This window comes from Corythoichthys intestinalis, chromosome 12 (assembly GCF_030265065.1).
Source record: "Corythoichthys intestinalis isolate RoL2023-P3 chromosome 12, ASM3026506v1, whole genome shotgun sequence".
Lineage (NCBI taxonomy): Eukaryota > Metazoa > Chordata > Actinopteri > Syngnathiformes > Syngnathidae > Corythoichthys > Corythoichthys intestinalis.
This window is the reverse complement of record NC_080406.1, coordinates 22,903,288-22,917,498: the sequence shown is the minus strand read 5'-3', so window position 1 is coordinate 22,917,498 and position 14,211 is coordinate 22,903,288. Positions and strand designations below refer to the sequence as shown.

General features: G+C 40.4%; 1 protein-coding gene across 1 annotated transcript in view; it reads right to left on the bottom strand.

Annotated features, from left to right (window-relative positions):
* scn1laa (sodium channel, voltage-gated, type I-like, alpha) overlaps positions 1–14,211 on the bottom strand; it is a 61,322-nt gene that overhangs the window by 4,462 nt on the left and 42,649 nt on the right. The window contains exons 19-22 of the mRNA XM_057853314.1: positions 5,172–5,298; positions 4,938–5,092; positions 4,622–4,795; positions 3,644–3,766 (exon numbers count right to left, since the gene is read on the bottom strand). Coding sequence (XP_057709297.1) covers positions 3,644–3,766; positions 4,622–4,795; positions 4,938–5,092; positions 5,172–5,298 — 579 coding nt within the window. The remainder of the gene's footprint in view (positions 1–3,643; positions 3,767–4,621; positions 4,796–4,937; positions 5,093–5,171; positions 5,299–14,211) is intronic.

Genomic DNA, 14,211 nt, shown 5'->3' with positions numbered 1-14,211 from the left:
TTTTTGGTAGAAATACAGGTTCTCGTGTTTGGGGGCGAAAGAATACTGAGTTGCATCTGAAGAACACCATACCCACTGTGAAGCAAGTGGGTGGAAACATCATGCTTTGGGGCTGTTTTTCTGCAAAGGGACCAGGACAGCTGATCTGTCTAAAGGAAAGAATGAATGGCTGGGTCTTTCAGCATGACAATGATCTCAAACACACAGCTAGGGCAACAAAGGAGTGGCTTCGTAAGAAGCATTTCAAGGTCCTGGTCCAGAGCTCAACTCCATAGAAAATCTGTGGAGGGAGTTGAAAGCCCGTGATGCCCAACAACTGCCCCAAAACATCACTGCTCTAGAGGAGATCTGCATGGAGGAATGGGCCAAAATACCAGCAACAGTGTGTGAAAAGTTTGTGAAGAGTTACAGAAAACGTTTGGCCTCCGTAATTGCCAACAAAGGGTACATAACAAAGTATTGAGAATGAACTTTTGGTATTGACCAAATACTTATTTTCCACCATTATTTGCAAATAAATTCTTTAAAAATCAAACAATGTTATTTTTGTGTTTTTGTTTGTTCGATTTCCACATTCTGTCTCTCATGGTTGGGGTTTACCCATGTTGACAATTACAGGCCTCTCTAATATTTTCAAGTGGGAGAACTTGCACAATTAGTGGTTGACTAAATACTTATTTGCCCCACGGTAAGTTATACACAGTGTTGTCACAGATTACTTGAAACAGTAATTTAATTACTGATTACGCCTCAAAAAAGTAATCTACTGTAGTTACTTTACTGTAAGTTACTTTTAAAGTAATTGATCAGTTACTGTTTACCATTTTTCCCCCTTTGCTCCCTCAACATAAGAATGGCAAAAGAAAAATGCCATCGCATGTAATTGAATTTTTCACATAAGGCTTAATCTTCGAGTTCGCGGGGGTTTAATTAGTCAATGGAGTTGATTTCAAACACCATTGACTCACACTAGCTTAGCCACTCCAGAGCCCTGAAACTAAAAAATAACTGACAAACTGCACGGAATTTGTTCAAATCAACTCCAATGACTAATTAAACCCCGCTAACTTCAAGATGAGGCCTAATGTCAAAAATTCAGAACTTCCCCTTTAAAATAAAGACCTAGCCGTTAAAATGTTGTCTATAAAAGTTGTAAAGCAATGAAACAGACAACAAAAATGAACGAAATGAATAAGAATTCTTCAAATTCATTTGCTTTGCTTGGCCAAAACTACAGCTGAAGAAGCAACATGGATATTTAGGATTTCTTTAAACCTAAATTTTTAAAAAACCAAAGAACAACTGAGCTTGAACCAAGGATTGAACACGAACAGTGTCAAGATGTATATATCTACACAGTACAGGCCAAACGTTTGGACACACCTCATTCAATCCAATACAAATGATGGTCCCAACCCCATTGAAAACACAACAAATTCCACTTATTAACCCTGATAAGGCATACCTGTGAAATGAAAACCTTTTTAGGTGTCTGCATCTTGAAGCTCATTGAGAGAGTGCCAAAAGCGTTCAAAAAAGTAATAAGAGCAAAGGGTGGGTACTTTGAAGGAAGTAGAATATAAAACCTGTTTTCAGTTATTTCCCTTTTTTTGCCAAGTACATAATTCCACATGTTCATTCATAGTTTTGATATCTTCAGTGAGAATTTACAACGTAAATAGTCTAAACTTCTGACTTTTGTTGCCCTTTAAAACTGTTTCATCGTTGAAATATAGATTAAAGTCAAGATTTTGCCGATTTAGGACCATTTTATATAAAAAGTAACTTAGGTTCGCCAGGAAGGTTCTCTACAACAGAGCCTTCCTGAGAAGTCTACTGCTTTAAGATTGCGGTTGTTTACTAACGCTTCTTGATACATGTTGCTAATGCCGCCGTGTCATTTGCATCTAGTTCTATATATACACTCACCGGCCACTTTATTAGGTACACCATGCTAGTAACGGGTTGGACCCCCTTTTTCCTTCAGAACTGCCTTAATTCTTCGTGGCATAGATTCAACAAGGTGCTGTAAGCATTCCTCAGAGAGTTTGGTCCATATTGACATGATGGCATCACACAGTTGGTGCAGATTTGTCAGCTGCACATCCATGATGCAAATCTCCCGTTCCACCACATCCCAAAGATGCTCTATTGGATTGAGATCTGGTGACTCTGGAGGCGATTTGAGTACAGTGAACTCATTGTCATGTTCATGACATGACATGGCGCATTATCCTGCTGAAAGTAGCCATCAGAATTTGGGTACATTGTGGTCATAAAGGGATGGAGATGGTCAGCAACAATACTCAGGTAGGCTGTGGCGTTCCAACAATGCTCAATTGGTACCAAGGGGCCTAAAGAGTGCCAAGAAAATATTCCTCACACCATTACACCACCACCACCAGCCTGAACCGTTGATGCAAGGCAGGATGGATCCATTCTTTCATGTTGTTGACGCCAAATTCTGACCCTACCATCCGAATGTCGCAGCAGAAATCAAGACTCTTCAGACCAGGCAACGTTTTTCCAATCTTCTATTGTCCAATTTCGATGAGCTTGTGCAAATAGTAGTTCTTAGCTGAAAGGAGTGGCACCCGGCGTGGTCTTCTGCTGCTGTAGCCTATCTGCCTCAAAGTTCGACGTACTGTGCGTTCAGAGATGCTCTTCTGCCTACCTTGGTTGTAACAGGTGGTTATTTGAGTCACCGTTGCCTTTCTATCAGCTCAAACCAGTCTGGCCATTCTCCTCTGACCTCTGGCATCAACAAGGCATTTCCGCCCACAGAACTGCCGCTCACTGGATATTTTTTCTTTTTCGGACCATTCTCTGTAATCCCTAGAGATGGTTGTGCGTGGAAATCCCAGTAAGTCAGCAGTTTCTCAAATACTCAGACCAGCCCTTCTGGTACCAACAACCATGCAATGTTCAAAGTCACTCAAATCACCTTTCTTCCCCATACTGATGCTCGGTTTGAACAGCAGGAGATTGTCTTAAACCATGTCTACATGCCTAAATGCACTGAGTTGCCGCCATGTGATTGGCTGATTAGAAATTAAGTGTTAACGAGCAGTTGTACAGGTGTACCTAATAAATGTGCCGGTGAGTGTATGTGATATCTACCGTAGCATCATGTGGGCGTAGTTTATAGGCTATCGGCTACAGTCAGGTATTATTGGAGCAACCCACTGGAGCTACCTAGCATCGCGTTTGCAACGGCGTCACAACTCCCTTGCCTCCTCACCATTCCTGCGCTGCTCTCTCGTCTCCATGAGTCCGTCTCTCTCAAACTTTTCTTTCGTCATTCAACCAACATAGTAACGCATAGTAACACACGCCTTTCCTGCCTCAGTAACGGGCGTTGCCAAGATGAGAAAAGTAATTAATTAGATTACTCACTGCTGAAAAAAATAATGCCGTTATATTCTCACGCCGTTATTAACAACACTGTTCTCCATACATTATGAGGCAATAACGAAACAGTGACACGCAGGCACTAAGATTACTGGTTTGGAAAAAAGAATGTGCTAGATTGCTCGTTAGTGAAAGAAAGAAATTATATTACAGTAAGGCGTTACTTAGTAACGCGTTAGTGACAACACTGGTTATACAATATGGAGGTGGTGTGAGTTGTCCAAAGACTCACCCTCATGCCCTCAAACCTGGAAAGGGCTCTCAAGGGCCTCAAAGCCCGCAGGGTTCTCAAAGACTTGATGGCTCCAAGTTCAGCATATCCCATAGCGTTGGCTACCAGACTCACCAGTGAAACCTGGAACACAAAAGAGCAGCAACGTGAATATATTCATGGCATTTTCTTTAAATATGGTGAACGGCAGGAGTTCATAAAATGCTGAAAGAAAATGTGTTCATTTAGCAATGGAATATTCACACTGTACATGCTTTAATGTGCAGCTCTGTAGGACTACAGCTGTAGGAATTTCAATCTTTCACTTTTGTCAACTCTTGTTAAATTTTCCAAATATATCTCGTAGTGATGAATACAACCACCAGTTATATTCCAGTTGTTTATCAGTCTTTACATAGATAATGTACTGTATGCGGTACATAAACTTTTGCAGGTTCTTTAACAAAACAAATTAAGTTTGAATAATTTGTTTTCAAAACTGGTTCATCCACGAGAAGACACCAATCCTACCTCAAAAGTCTCCATTTGGCTGAAAATGCAAGTGCTTGCCTATTAATTGGAACACGATGGAGGGAGCACATTAGTCGGATTCTGGCCTCCGTCCACTCACTTCCTCTGCACTTTAGAGTTCATCGTAAAGTTCTTTTATTCATTTTTGAATTTTTAAATGTCCATGCCTTGCGCCTCAGGTCAGTTGACCAGCTCCTTCACCCCAATGGAATAGAGCTTGTTCGGTTGCCCCCCATTTGTTAGACATCCCTTTAAAATTTTTTTTTTTTTTTTTTTAGCGTAATTTTTATCTTAACTCTTTTTTTCCCACTTTGTTTCAACTTTGTTATTTAAATAAAAATTATTTGGATTGTAGGAAAATAGGATGGAGGAAAACATCCTACATGGAGGATATAGGAAAATGTATGTTTATGTATGCAATTCGATGAATATAAAGGTCTACAAATGTAAAAGGTCTTCAACACTTACTGCAACAATGACGAAGTCAAGCCAACACCAGGCATTTGTGAAATATTTGGTGTAGCCATATGCAACCCACTTGAGTAACATTTCTAAGATGAAGATGTAGGTGAACATTTTGTCTGCATACTCCAACATTGCTTTAATGCTCTTCCTGGTTTCGATGTAGACATCTTCAAAAGCCTAGTTGTGAACAAAACAGCCAGGATGACACATTGTAGTCATAATGAAATCTGTTGATGTCCTTTACAGCAATGTTTGTGTTTTGTGTTTCTCATAATTACACTTAACAAGATTTTGCAATGTCAAGCAGTAAGAAACTCACTAGAGCACCACTACTTAGCAGGATCATGAAGATAATGAAGCTTTCGAACCAGTTGTGCTCCACTATTCGGAAACAGGTCTTTCTTATGGTCCACCATACTTTCCACCAGCCCACCTCAACATTTACTTGGCAGCACTTGAATCTCTGTACACAGTCTGCACAGGAACAAATATAAAGCATGGTTTTAACTGACAGCAGAGCTCAACCGCCAGTTATGTTTGAACTGATACTCACCGTTAGGAAAGCAGTTGTCAGGTTCCATTGATTCCTCCAATTCAAGGTCTATAGAGTCACCATCTTTTTCCCCCAAGTCCACCGTGCTGCCCTCAGAGGTGCTGAGCTGGCCATCCTCATCGATGGTCTAAATGGATTAAGCAAAACAAGCATCTGACATAAGGCTAATATAGAACTAAAGCATGATAAATGCCAGGCAGCGATATAACGAAGACAAGTCGCTCGGCAAATCCAATCCTTGCCCTTTACAAAAGAAAAAAGTAATTTGAGGAAGACAGGTTTTCTCCTTTTCTGGTTTCCTATAAAGAGTGTTTTTTAAGAAGCATTTGAAGGTCCTTGAGTGGCCTGAACCCCATAGAAATTCTTTGACGGGAGTTGAAAGTCTCTGTTACCGAGCAAAACATCACTGATCTAGAGGAGATCTGCATGGAGGAATGGACCAAAATACCAGTGTGTGAAACCCGGTGAAGACAGAAAAACTTTTATCTCTGTCACTACCAACAAAGGGTACAGTGTATCACAAAAGTGAGTACACCCCTCGCATTTCTGCAGATATTTAAGTATATCTTCTCATGGGACAACACTGACAAAATGACACTTTGACACAATGAAAAGTAGTCTGTGTGCAGCTTATATAACAGAGCCAATTTATTTTCCCCTCAAAATAACTCTAAATATAGCCATTAATAGCTAAACCCCTGGCAAGAAAAGTGAGTACACCCCTAGAAACTACATCCCTAAATGTCCAAATTCAGTACTGCTCGTCATTTTCCCTCCAAAATGTCATGTGACTCATTAGTGTTTATAGGTCCAGGTGTGCATAGGGAGCAGGGGTGTTTGAATTTGTAGTGCAGCTCTCACACTCTCTCATACTGGTCACTGAAAGTTCCAACATGACACCATGGCAAAGAACTCTCTGAGGATCTTAAAAGACGTATTGTTGCGCTACATGAAGATGGCCAAGGCTACAAGAAGATTGCCAACACCGTGAAACTGAGCTGCAGCACAGTGGCTAAGATCATCCAGCGTTTTAAAAGAGCAGAGTCCACTCAGAACAGGCCTCGTGTTGGTCGTCCAAAGAAGCTGAGCGCACTGATGGCTACGTCCAAATGCTTTATTTGAAAGATCGTCGCAGGACTGCTGTCAGCATTGCTGCAGAGATTTAGGAGGTGGGGGGTCAGCCTGTTAGTGCTCAGACCATACGCCGCACTCTACATCAAATTCGTTTGCATGGCTGTCACCCCAGGAGGAAGCCTCGTCTGAAGACGTTACACAAAAAAGCCCGCAAACAGTTTGCTGAAGACATGTCAGCAAAGCACATGGATTACTGGAACCATGTCCTATGGTCTGATGAGACAAATATTAATTTGTTTGGTTTCGATGGTCTCAAGCATGTGTGGTAGCGACAAGGTGAGGAGTACAAAGATAAGTGTGTCATGCCTACAGTCAAGCATGGTGGTGAGAATGTCATGGTCTGGGTCTGCATGAGTGCTGCAGGTGTTGGAGAGTTAAATTCCGTTGAGGGAAACATGAATTCCAACATGTACTGTAAAATACTGCAGAAGAGCATGATCCCCTCCCTCCAAAAACTGGGTCGCAGGGCAGTGTTCCAGCATGACAATGACCCCAAACACACCTTCAAGATGACCACTGCTTTACTGAAGAGGCTGAGGGTAAAGGTGATAGACTGGCCAAGCATGTCTCCAGACTTGAACCCAATCGAACATCTTTGGGGATCCTCAAGCGGAAATTGGAGGTGCGCAAAGTCTCAAATATCTGGCATCTCCGCAACTTCGTCATGGAGGAGTGGAAGAGCATTCCAGTGGCAACCTGTGAGGCTCTGGTCAACTCCATGCCCAGGAGAGTAAAGGCAGTTCTGGATAATAGTGGCCACACAAAATATTGTAGTATATAATAACAGTTGACATGTTCTATGTTAATATTGACAACTTTCACTAAGGGGTGTAATCACTTTTGTTGCCAGGGGTTTAGGTATTAATGGCTATATTTTGAGGGGAAAATAAAGTTAACTCTATTATATAAGCTGCACACAGACTACTTTTCATTGTGTCGAAGTGTAATTTTGTCAGTGTTGTCCCATGAACAGATGTACTTAAATATCAGCAGAAATGCAAGGGGTGTACTCACTTTTGTGATACACTGTATGTAACAAAAGTACTGAGATGAATTTGTTGTTGATCAAACACGCAATTTCATCTCTCATAGTTGAGGTATTCCCATGATGAACGTTACAGACCTCTGTCATCTTTTTAAGTTGGAAAATGGCATAATCCCAATGCATTTAGGCATGTAGACATAGTCAAGACTTGTCTACTGCTCCGCAAACCGAGCATCAAAATGGGGAAGACAGAAGATTTAAGTGACTTCAAACGTGGCATGTGGATTGGTGCAAGATGGGCTGATCTGAGTATTTCAGAACTGCTGATTAACTGGGATTCTCATGTACAACCTTTTCTCGGGTTGAATGGTTTGCATAAGAGAAAACATCCAGTGAGCGGCAGTTCTGTGGGTGAAAAAACCTTGTTGATGCCAGAGGTCAGATAAGAATGGCCAGACTGGTTTGAGCTGATACAAAGGCAACAGTAACTCAAATAACCACTCGTTACAACTGAGGAATGCAGAAGAGCATCTATTCACACACAACACATCAACCCTTGAGGAAAATGGGCTACAGCAGCAGTTGACCGCACCAGGTGCTATTATTATGTTGCCGCCTGTTACAAGCACTGGAACACCTTGAAGAGGATGTGGGTCACCACAGTGTATGCTTGCTGTAAACATAAGCATATTTCAACCATTAAAAATGTATGCTGAAGATCCAGGTAAACTACAGTATCGAGGCAAGGTATACAGAGGCACTTCCTAATCAATTAAATAATCAAAAATTGGGGTAGTTCTCTCATTTCTCTTATAAACCTTAATCATTCAATTTAACAAACTTTTGGATAACCTTACTTCTATATAGAAGTCTGTGGAATCTATTTTAGAATGTTTGTTTTCTTTTGCAGTATAATGCAGGGGTCGTCCGCGGCCCGGCATTTGGTGCCGGGCCGCAAAAGAAATAATAATTTTTTAACGACTGCATAATGGCCAAATTAACTTTGGCCTGTGCCCCTTAACACACCAGTATCTCTGTCTACTCTAGATCTAGATGGAATGTCGTCATAGAAATCCATTGATTGGACTGCTAGCAATACATCTTGTTATGTATATCTATGTGCGCTTGTCCTCGATAATAATGTTTGACGTAGGGGGGGCGCATCACATTTGTTCCCGGAAATAATTAGCCTCCACACTAGAATGACTGTAAAACAGACGTCTTTGGACAGATTTTTTAAGGGAAAAATTGCACCTGACGAGCCAGAAGATGAGCCTACTGCCTCGAAGAAAACAATCTACGTTACTTCCCAATTACAAAAGACCCACGAACTGCGAAGGAGTGGATTCGTGACCTGTTTGAGAATAAAGCGAGTGATTCGAGCATGTCTGTGCAACAGGAGGATCAATTTGTAGTGATCACAAATGACGGCGACCTTAAACGTACTTTTCAGACAACAACTCTACCGAGGTTCTGGATAAAAGTCATTCTGGAATATCCTGACATCGCTAGGAGAGCATTGAAAACCGTGCTACAATTTCCAACATCGTATCTTTATGAAGCGGGCTTCTCTCACTCTCCCATCACACTTTGATGGGACCATCTCGTCTCAACGAAACAAGCTCAGGCCTCCCACTGATTCAGCGGGTGAGTTATTTTTTTCCTGCACTTAACACAACGGGGCTAAAACCAAATGTTATTTTATATTTGCTGTATTTTTCTGTCGCACATTGCCGGTGTTCTGACAAATTTTCCATGTGCTTAACGTTAAAAATGGCCGTGAATGCAGCGATTCCAAAGTAAACACTACAAACTTTCTTTAAAGAAAGGAATATTAACTTACGTTTGCCATGTTAGCTGCACACAAAAACTGCACGCAGCTCTCTCACTTAATGACTTCGCCGGGTCGTTAAGCATTAATTTACACCATTTTTGTGTTGCACATGTATGTTTATGATGTAAATAGTTTTTAGCACCATTGAATAACATTGAGAGTCCAACTGAATATGAAAGAGGGCTTTTCCACCGCCACAAAAGCTTTGGGAGCAAAATTTTGTAAGGGTGCAAAAATTGACAGAACACCGGTCTGTGAAAAAAAGACTCAAATCAAACCGGTCCGTGGTGCAAAAAAGGTTGGGGACCCCTGGTATAATGTACAAAGCAGAAGGTACAGAAATGTGGGCAGAACCATGACACTAAACTTACCAAACAGCACTGGGATGAACACATAACACACAAATTCTGAACCAGGCTCACTCTTTTTGAAATTCTAATGACGACAACAATCCCACAGACACACTGTGACCTTTTGCTGAAAGAAGAATAACAGTGTTTCAGATCAGTGGATGTAATTGTCAACTCTGGGCCTGTGAAAGCCTTTGAGACATTTGTTGTGATTGAGGGCTATATAAATAAATGTGATTACTGTACAATTTATTCAATTAGTACTTTTAGTTGTAATATCAAGGCGTCACATCATAATGATCGTTCTTGGCGAGCCAAGTAAGAAACAGTAAAGGAATGATCTCCATCAAGAATTTTTTTTTTTTTTTTTCAAACCAATGTCAAAATTAAAAGTATTTGAGGTCACACTGCTATATGTATCCAGGCAGTGTTGCTCTTTCCTAGAATTTGCAAAGGGTGTGTCTGCTAAGAGATAGAGGATGAGAAAAGCTTGAAAGGTTTTCTGGTGAATACTGGAGGAGCCCTCGACTGTCCTGGGACTGGCTAATGCAGTGCGGGGAATGATGTAAGCATGTAACCGTGATATGCTGCTCTGAGCACTAAAGTTAATGTGTTTGTGCCACCAATTAAGCTTTAAATGTACAACTCCAATCAGTGACTTATTTGTGAAATTTGCACAGATAGCAAGCAATTAATAGGGTAAAACTGCAGTAAAAACTGGTGTAAATTTATGTAAACAACTTACATTTAAACATGAAAGAAAACACTAACAAATAAAAAGTTACAGTAACAGTAAAAACAAAAACACTGGAGGTGAATTAAGTTAGAAAGAAAAACACCAGTTGGCTAAATGGGTTTTGTAGTGTGATTACATCTCCATTATGAGAGTAATGTACAGTAAAGTGCTTTTACAAGCCTTCTTCCTAAACATTATTGTGAAGGCAAATATTTTAGAGTAGCATGTTAAACAAGGATATTGTGTTTCCTCTAGTTTTGCCTCAAAACAAAAACTGGTCATCTAGAGTCGAACTTTAATGGCACATAGGCTAATCTGTAATGCACTCTGTTTTTTTTTTTTTTTTTTTTTTTTTTTTTTTTTTTTTGCTGTCTACTGTAGGCTATATGGGAACTTTTGAATTTGAAATACGAAAGACAATTGTGTGGGATTACTGAAACTGTAAAATTCTGAAGCAACTTCTTAAGACATTAAATTAGGAGCTTAAATTCTGGGCACAAATGGGTCTTCAAAATGGGCAATGTTCCGCAACATACTAGATACTGGTTGGCAGTGTTGTTAATCTTACTTAAAAAAAGTAAGTAATTACAGTTATAAAGTACTTCTCCTAAAAAGTAATTGCGTTAGTAACTCAGTTACCTGAATGTAAGAGTAGTTAGTTACTTGGCAAAGTAACTGGTTATAATTTTCTTTTCTTTTTTTTCCCAAAAACAAAACAAACAAACAAACAAACAAAAAACAGGTCACACAATTTGAAGTTTAAAGAGTTTTTGGGACAATTGGCCCTAGCCCAATTCTTTACCCTAAACTTAACTAGACTCAGGGGTAGTGCGGTTATTGCGATAACTACATAGTAACCTTTGCTATGTGTGGAAGTCATTTAATGTTGTGAATCAACCGTTAAAGTTGTTAAAATTGCTCCCGTTATTGCATTAGTTCCCTTCTATTTTCGACGTGTAAATTTTAAAACTGTTTCATCATTTAAAGATAGATTTAAGTTAAGTTTTGCCGATTTAGGAGCATTTTAGATAAAAAGTAACTTAGGTTCACTAGGAAGGTTCTCTACAGCAGAGCCTTCCTGAGAAGTCTACTGCTTTAAGATGGTGGCTGTTTACTAATGCATCTAGCTCTTTATTATACTAGTACATGTTGCTAATACTGCCGTGTCTGTCATTTACATCTAGTTCTGTATATATGTGATATCTACCGCAGCATCATGTGGGCGTAGTTTGTAGGCTATCGGCTACAGTCAGGTATTATTGGAGCCACCTAGCATAGTAGCATTGCATTTGCAACGGCGTCACATTTGCCTCCTCCCCACTCCTGCTCTGCTCTCTCGTCTCCGTGAGTCCGTCTTTTTTAGACTTTTCTCGCGTCAGTCAACCAACATCGTAATGCATAGTAACGCACGCCTTTCCCGCCTCAGTAACGGTAACGACGTTGCCAAGATGAAAAAAGTAATTAATTAGATTACTCACTACTGAACAAAATAACGCCGTTAGTAACGCCGTTATATTCGAACACCGTTATTAACAACACTGCTGTTTGGTGACTACAAGATAAGCAAGTCAACATTTTGGATCTGATCTCAACCCCATTGAACACTAGTGGACAGAACTGCAGGGCCATGTGCAACAAAAGTGTCCTAAAATCTTTACCAACTGTGCCTGGAGGAATGGACTGAAATTCCTGCCAACTACTGTAAGAATCGTGTGGAAGGATTTCCAAATTCAAATTCAACAGCTTGAAAGCAATTGTATGAAATTCCTATGACATGTATGTAATCTTCTGACTTTGATGTGAAGCCAACTATTTTTCTCTCTACTCTTTTTGGCAATAATCCCTTTCCACTCTGGCACAGTCCAGTTCTACTATGATCTGTAAAGGTGAATCCTGATATTTGTATTTGCAATGTATCCTGTAGGGTTATGATAACTGTATCTATGTAAATAGTGTGACATCATAGCAGTATAACACAATGTAACCTACTCTTAAAGCGGTAATGTGAAGTAATTTCTTCACATGCCAGATAGGGTCACAATTAAAGTATTTAACCATTGTCCAACAAATAACGCATGAAGTTTCCGAAGTTTGAGCTTGAAAGGGGACGAACCCGGAAGTGATACGTCACACCGGGAACAGCGGTGGCAGCTCCATACATATGGCCGCCATACAAAGCCCTTCAAACAATGATTCAAACAGTGATATAAGCGATAGATCGAGCGCAAGGGAGGAGATCCAAGTTTTTGAAGAGTTGGAGTAAGAAGGGGAGCTTGGAATTTTATGTTGGACCTAACATGTATTAGTCAGACGCTAATCAGGATGCAAACAATGTGCCTAGACTACCTGACATGGAATGAATACAAGACCCATCGAGATTACAACATCGGTAAGATATAAGCTGTTATTATTTTCATGATTTGAAGATGAAGGCATTTGCACATAATTTTATGTTTTTGTTGTTTATGTTTTCTGATGACATTGTTCAAAAAAATAATAATCAGACTTCATGTTCATTTTGGCAGATCTGGCAGCTCTGGTGCATATAAAATAATAATATAAAAACGTTGGGGGGAAAGAAGGAGATGAGTCGTTGATGGCTTTCTCCACTTTATTGTGGCAACAATAAGAAAACAAAATAATAGCGGACTGCCGCCACATTCGACCGCGACGTTTTGCTTCTCGCTGATCTCCTCCTCCCCTCCTAATACTCCAGCGTCTCTTAAACGGATCGTGCATAGTGTCTTGTTATAAGCTTTTTGTTTACAAATGTATCGAACACACGACGTGCTGACAACTTTGTCTCTTTATTAACACATGGAGCTAACTGTAAGAACACAGTTTGGCACAGCTCTCGGCAGGAAGTGGCGTCTAATGGCGTGAGGAAATGTAGTTTTTTCACACAAGCGAACAGATTACAAAGCACCACTTCAGTGTTGTCCCGAGACTACATTTCCCATGATTCACTGTGTGATTTGAGCCGCTCGCTGATTCGCTGTGAGATTGACTCAATGCCAACACGCTAAATTGCCACCTGTCAGCGGCTCTCGCGAAACAAAAACTAAAAGGCTATCAAGCGATCACCGTGAAAGAAACACCGAACCGTACAAATGCAATGCAATGCTTGAAGCATGAAGGTGGAAATACATAATACAAATACAAATAAATGTACACAAACTCACCGGCGGTGTGTGTCTCTTACTGCAACGTGACTGTGAATTGCCGCGACGCTATATGCACATCCACACCCCTTTCCCAATTGACCTTGGATTAACATTAACATTTCGGATAAGATCGTAGATGACGCACAATTTAAACACACTTAACCTAGCGAACGCAACAACAACTATGATCGGGGATTGCCACGAGTTAACTTTCGGGTAACGTCGCTAGCTTATACTGTTCATTCCACAACAGTTGGCAGCTATGCTTTGACAAAGTCATCATTCATCTATCCAAAATCACACTTACTTTTTGGCAAATCCTTGATCATAAGCAGACCGGTTAAGGAAGCAGGCATCTTCGAAGTGTTTGCAGCAGAGAACACTACTCGATGATGGCGTGAAATTCATTCGCTTCGTACGAACGAAAGATGTCCATTTACGTGCCCTGCTATCCTTTGGCCACTCCTATAACTTTTCGTTTGAGTGAGAACAAAACATCGCTACACACCGCCGTGGCATCTTACCGAGAAGCAATGCAACAAACAATACTGTTCTATGGCGGACTTCCCTCGCATTTCTAGGTGTGACATAATTTCTTAAGATTTCCGAAGATTGCCGAAGAAAAGCATTTTCGTTGTCAAGGGCGTTGCTATGGGTTAAACAAAGAATCTGGAAGGGTTGCGTTAAAAAAAAAAAAAAAAACGAAAATATGCTTATAACTGTTTAGCCATTGATATTATTGAAAAACATGGTTGGCCAACCTTACTTCACATTACTGCTTTAAATCTTTCACTGTTTAGCTTGGATTTTGGGACCCTTTAGCCCAGGGGTTTACAA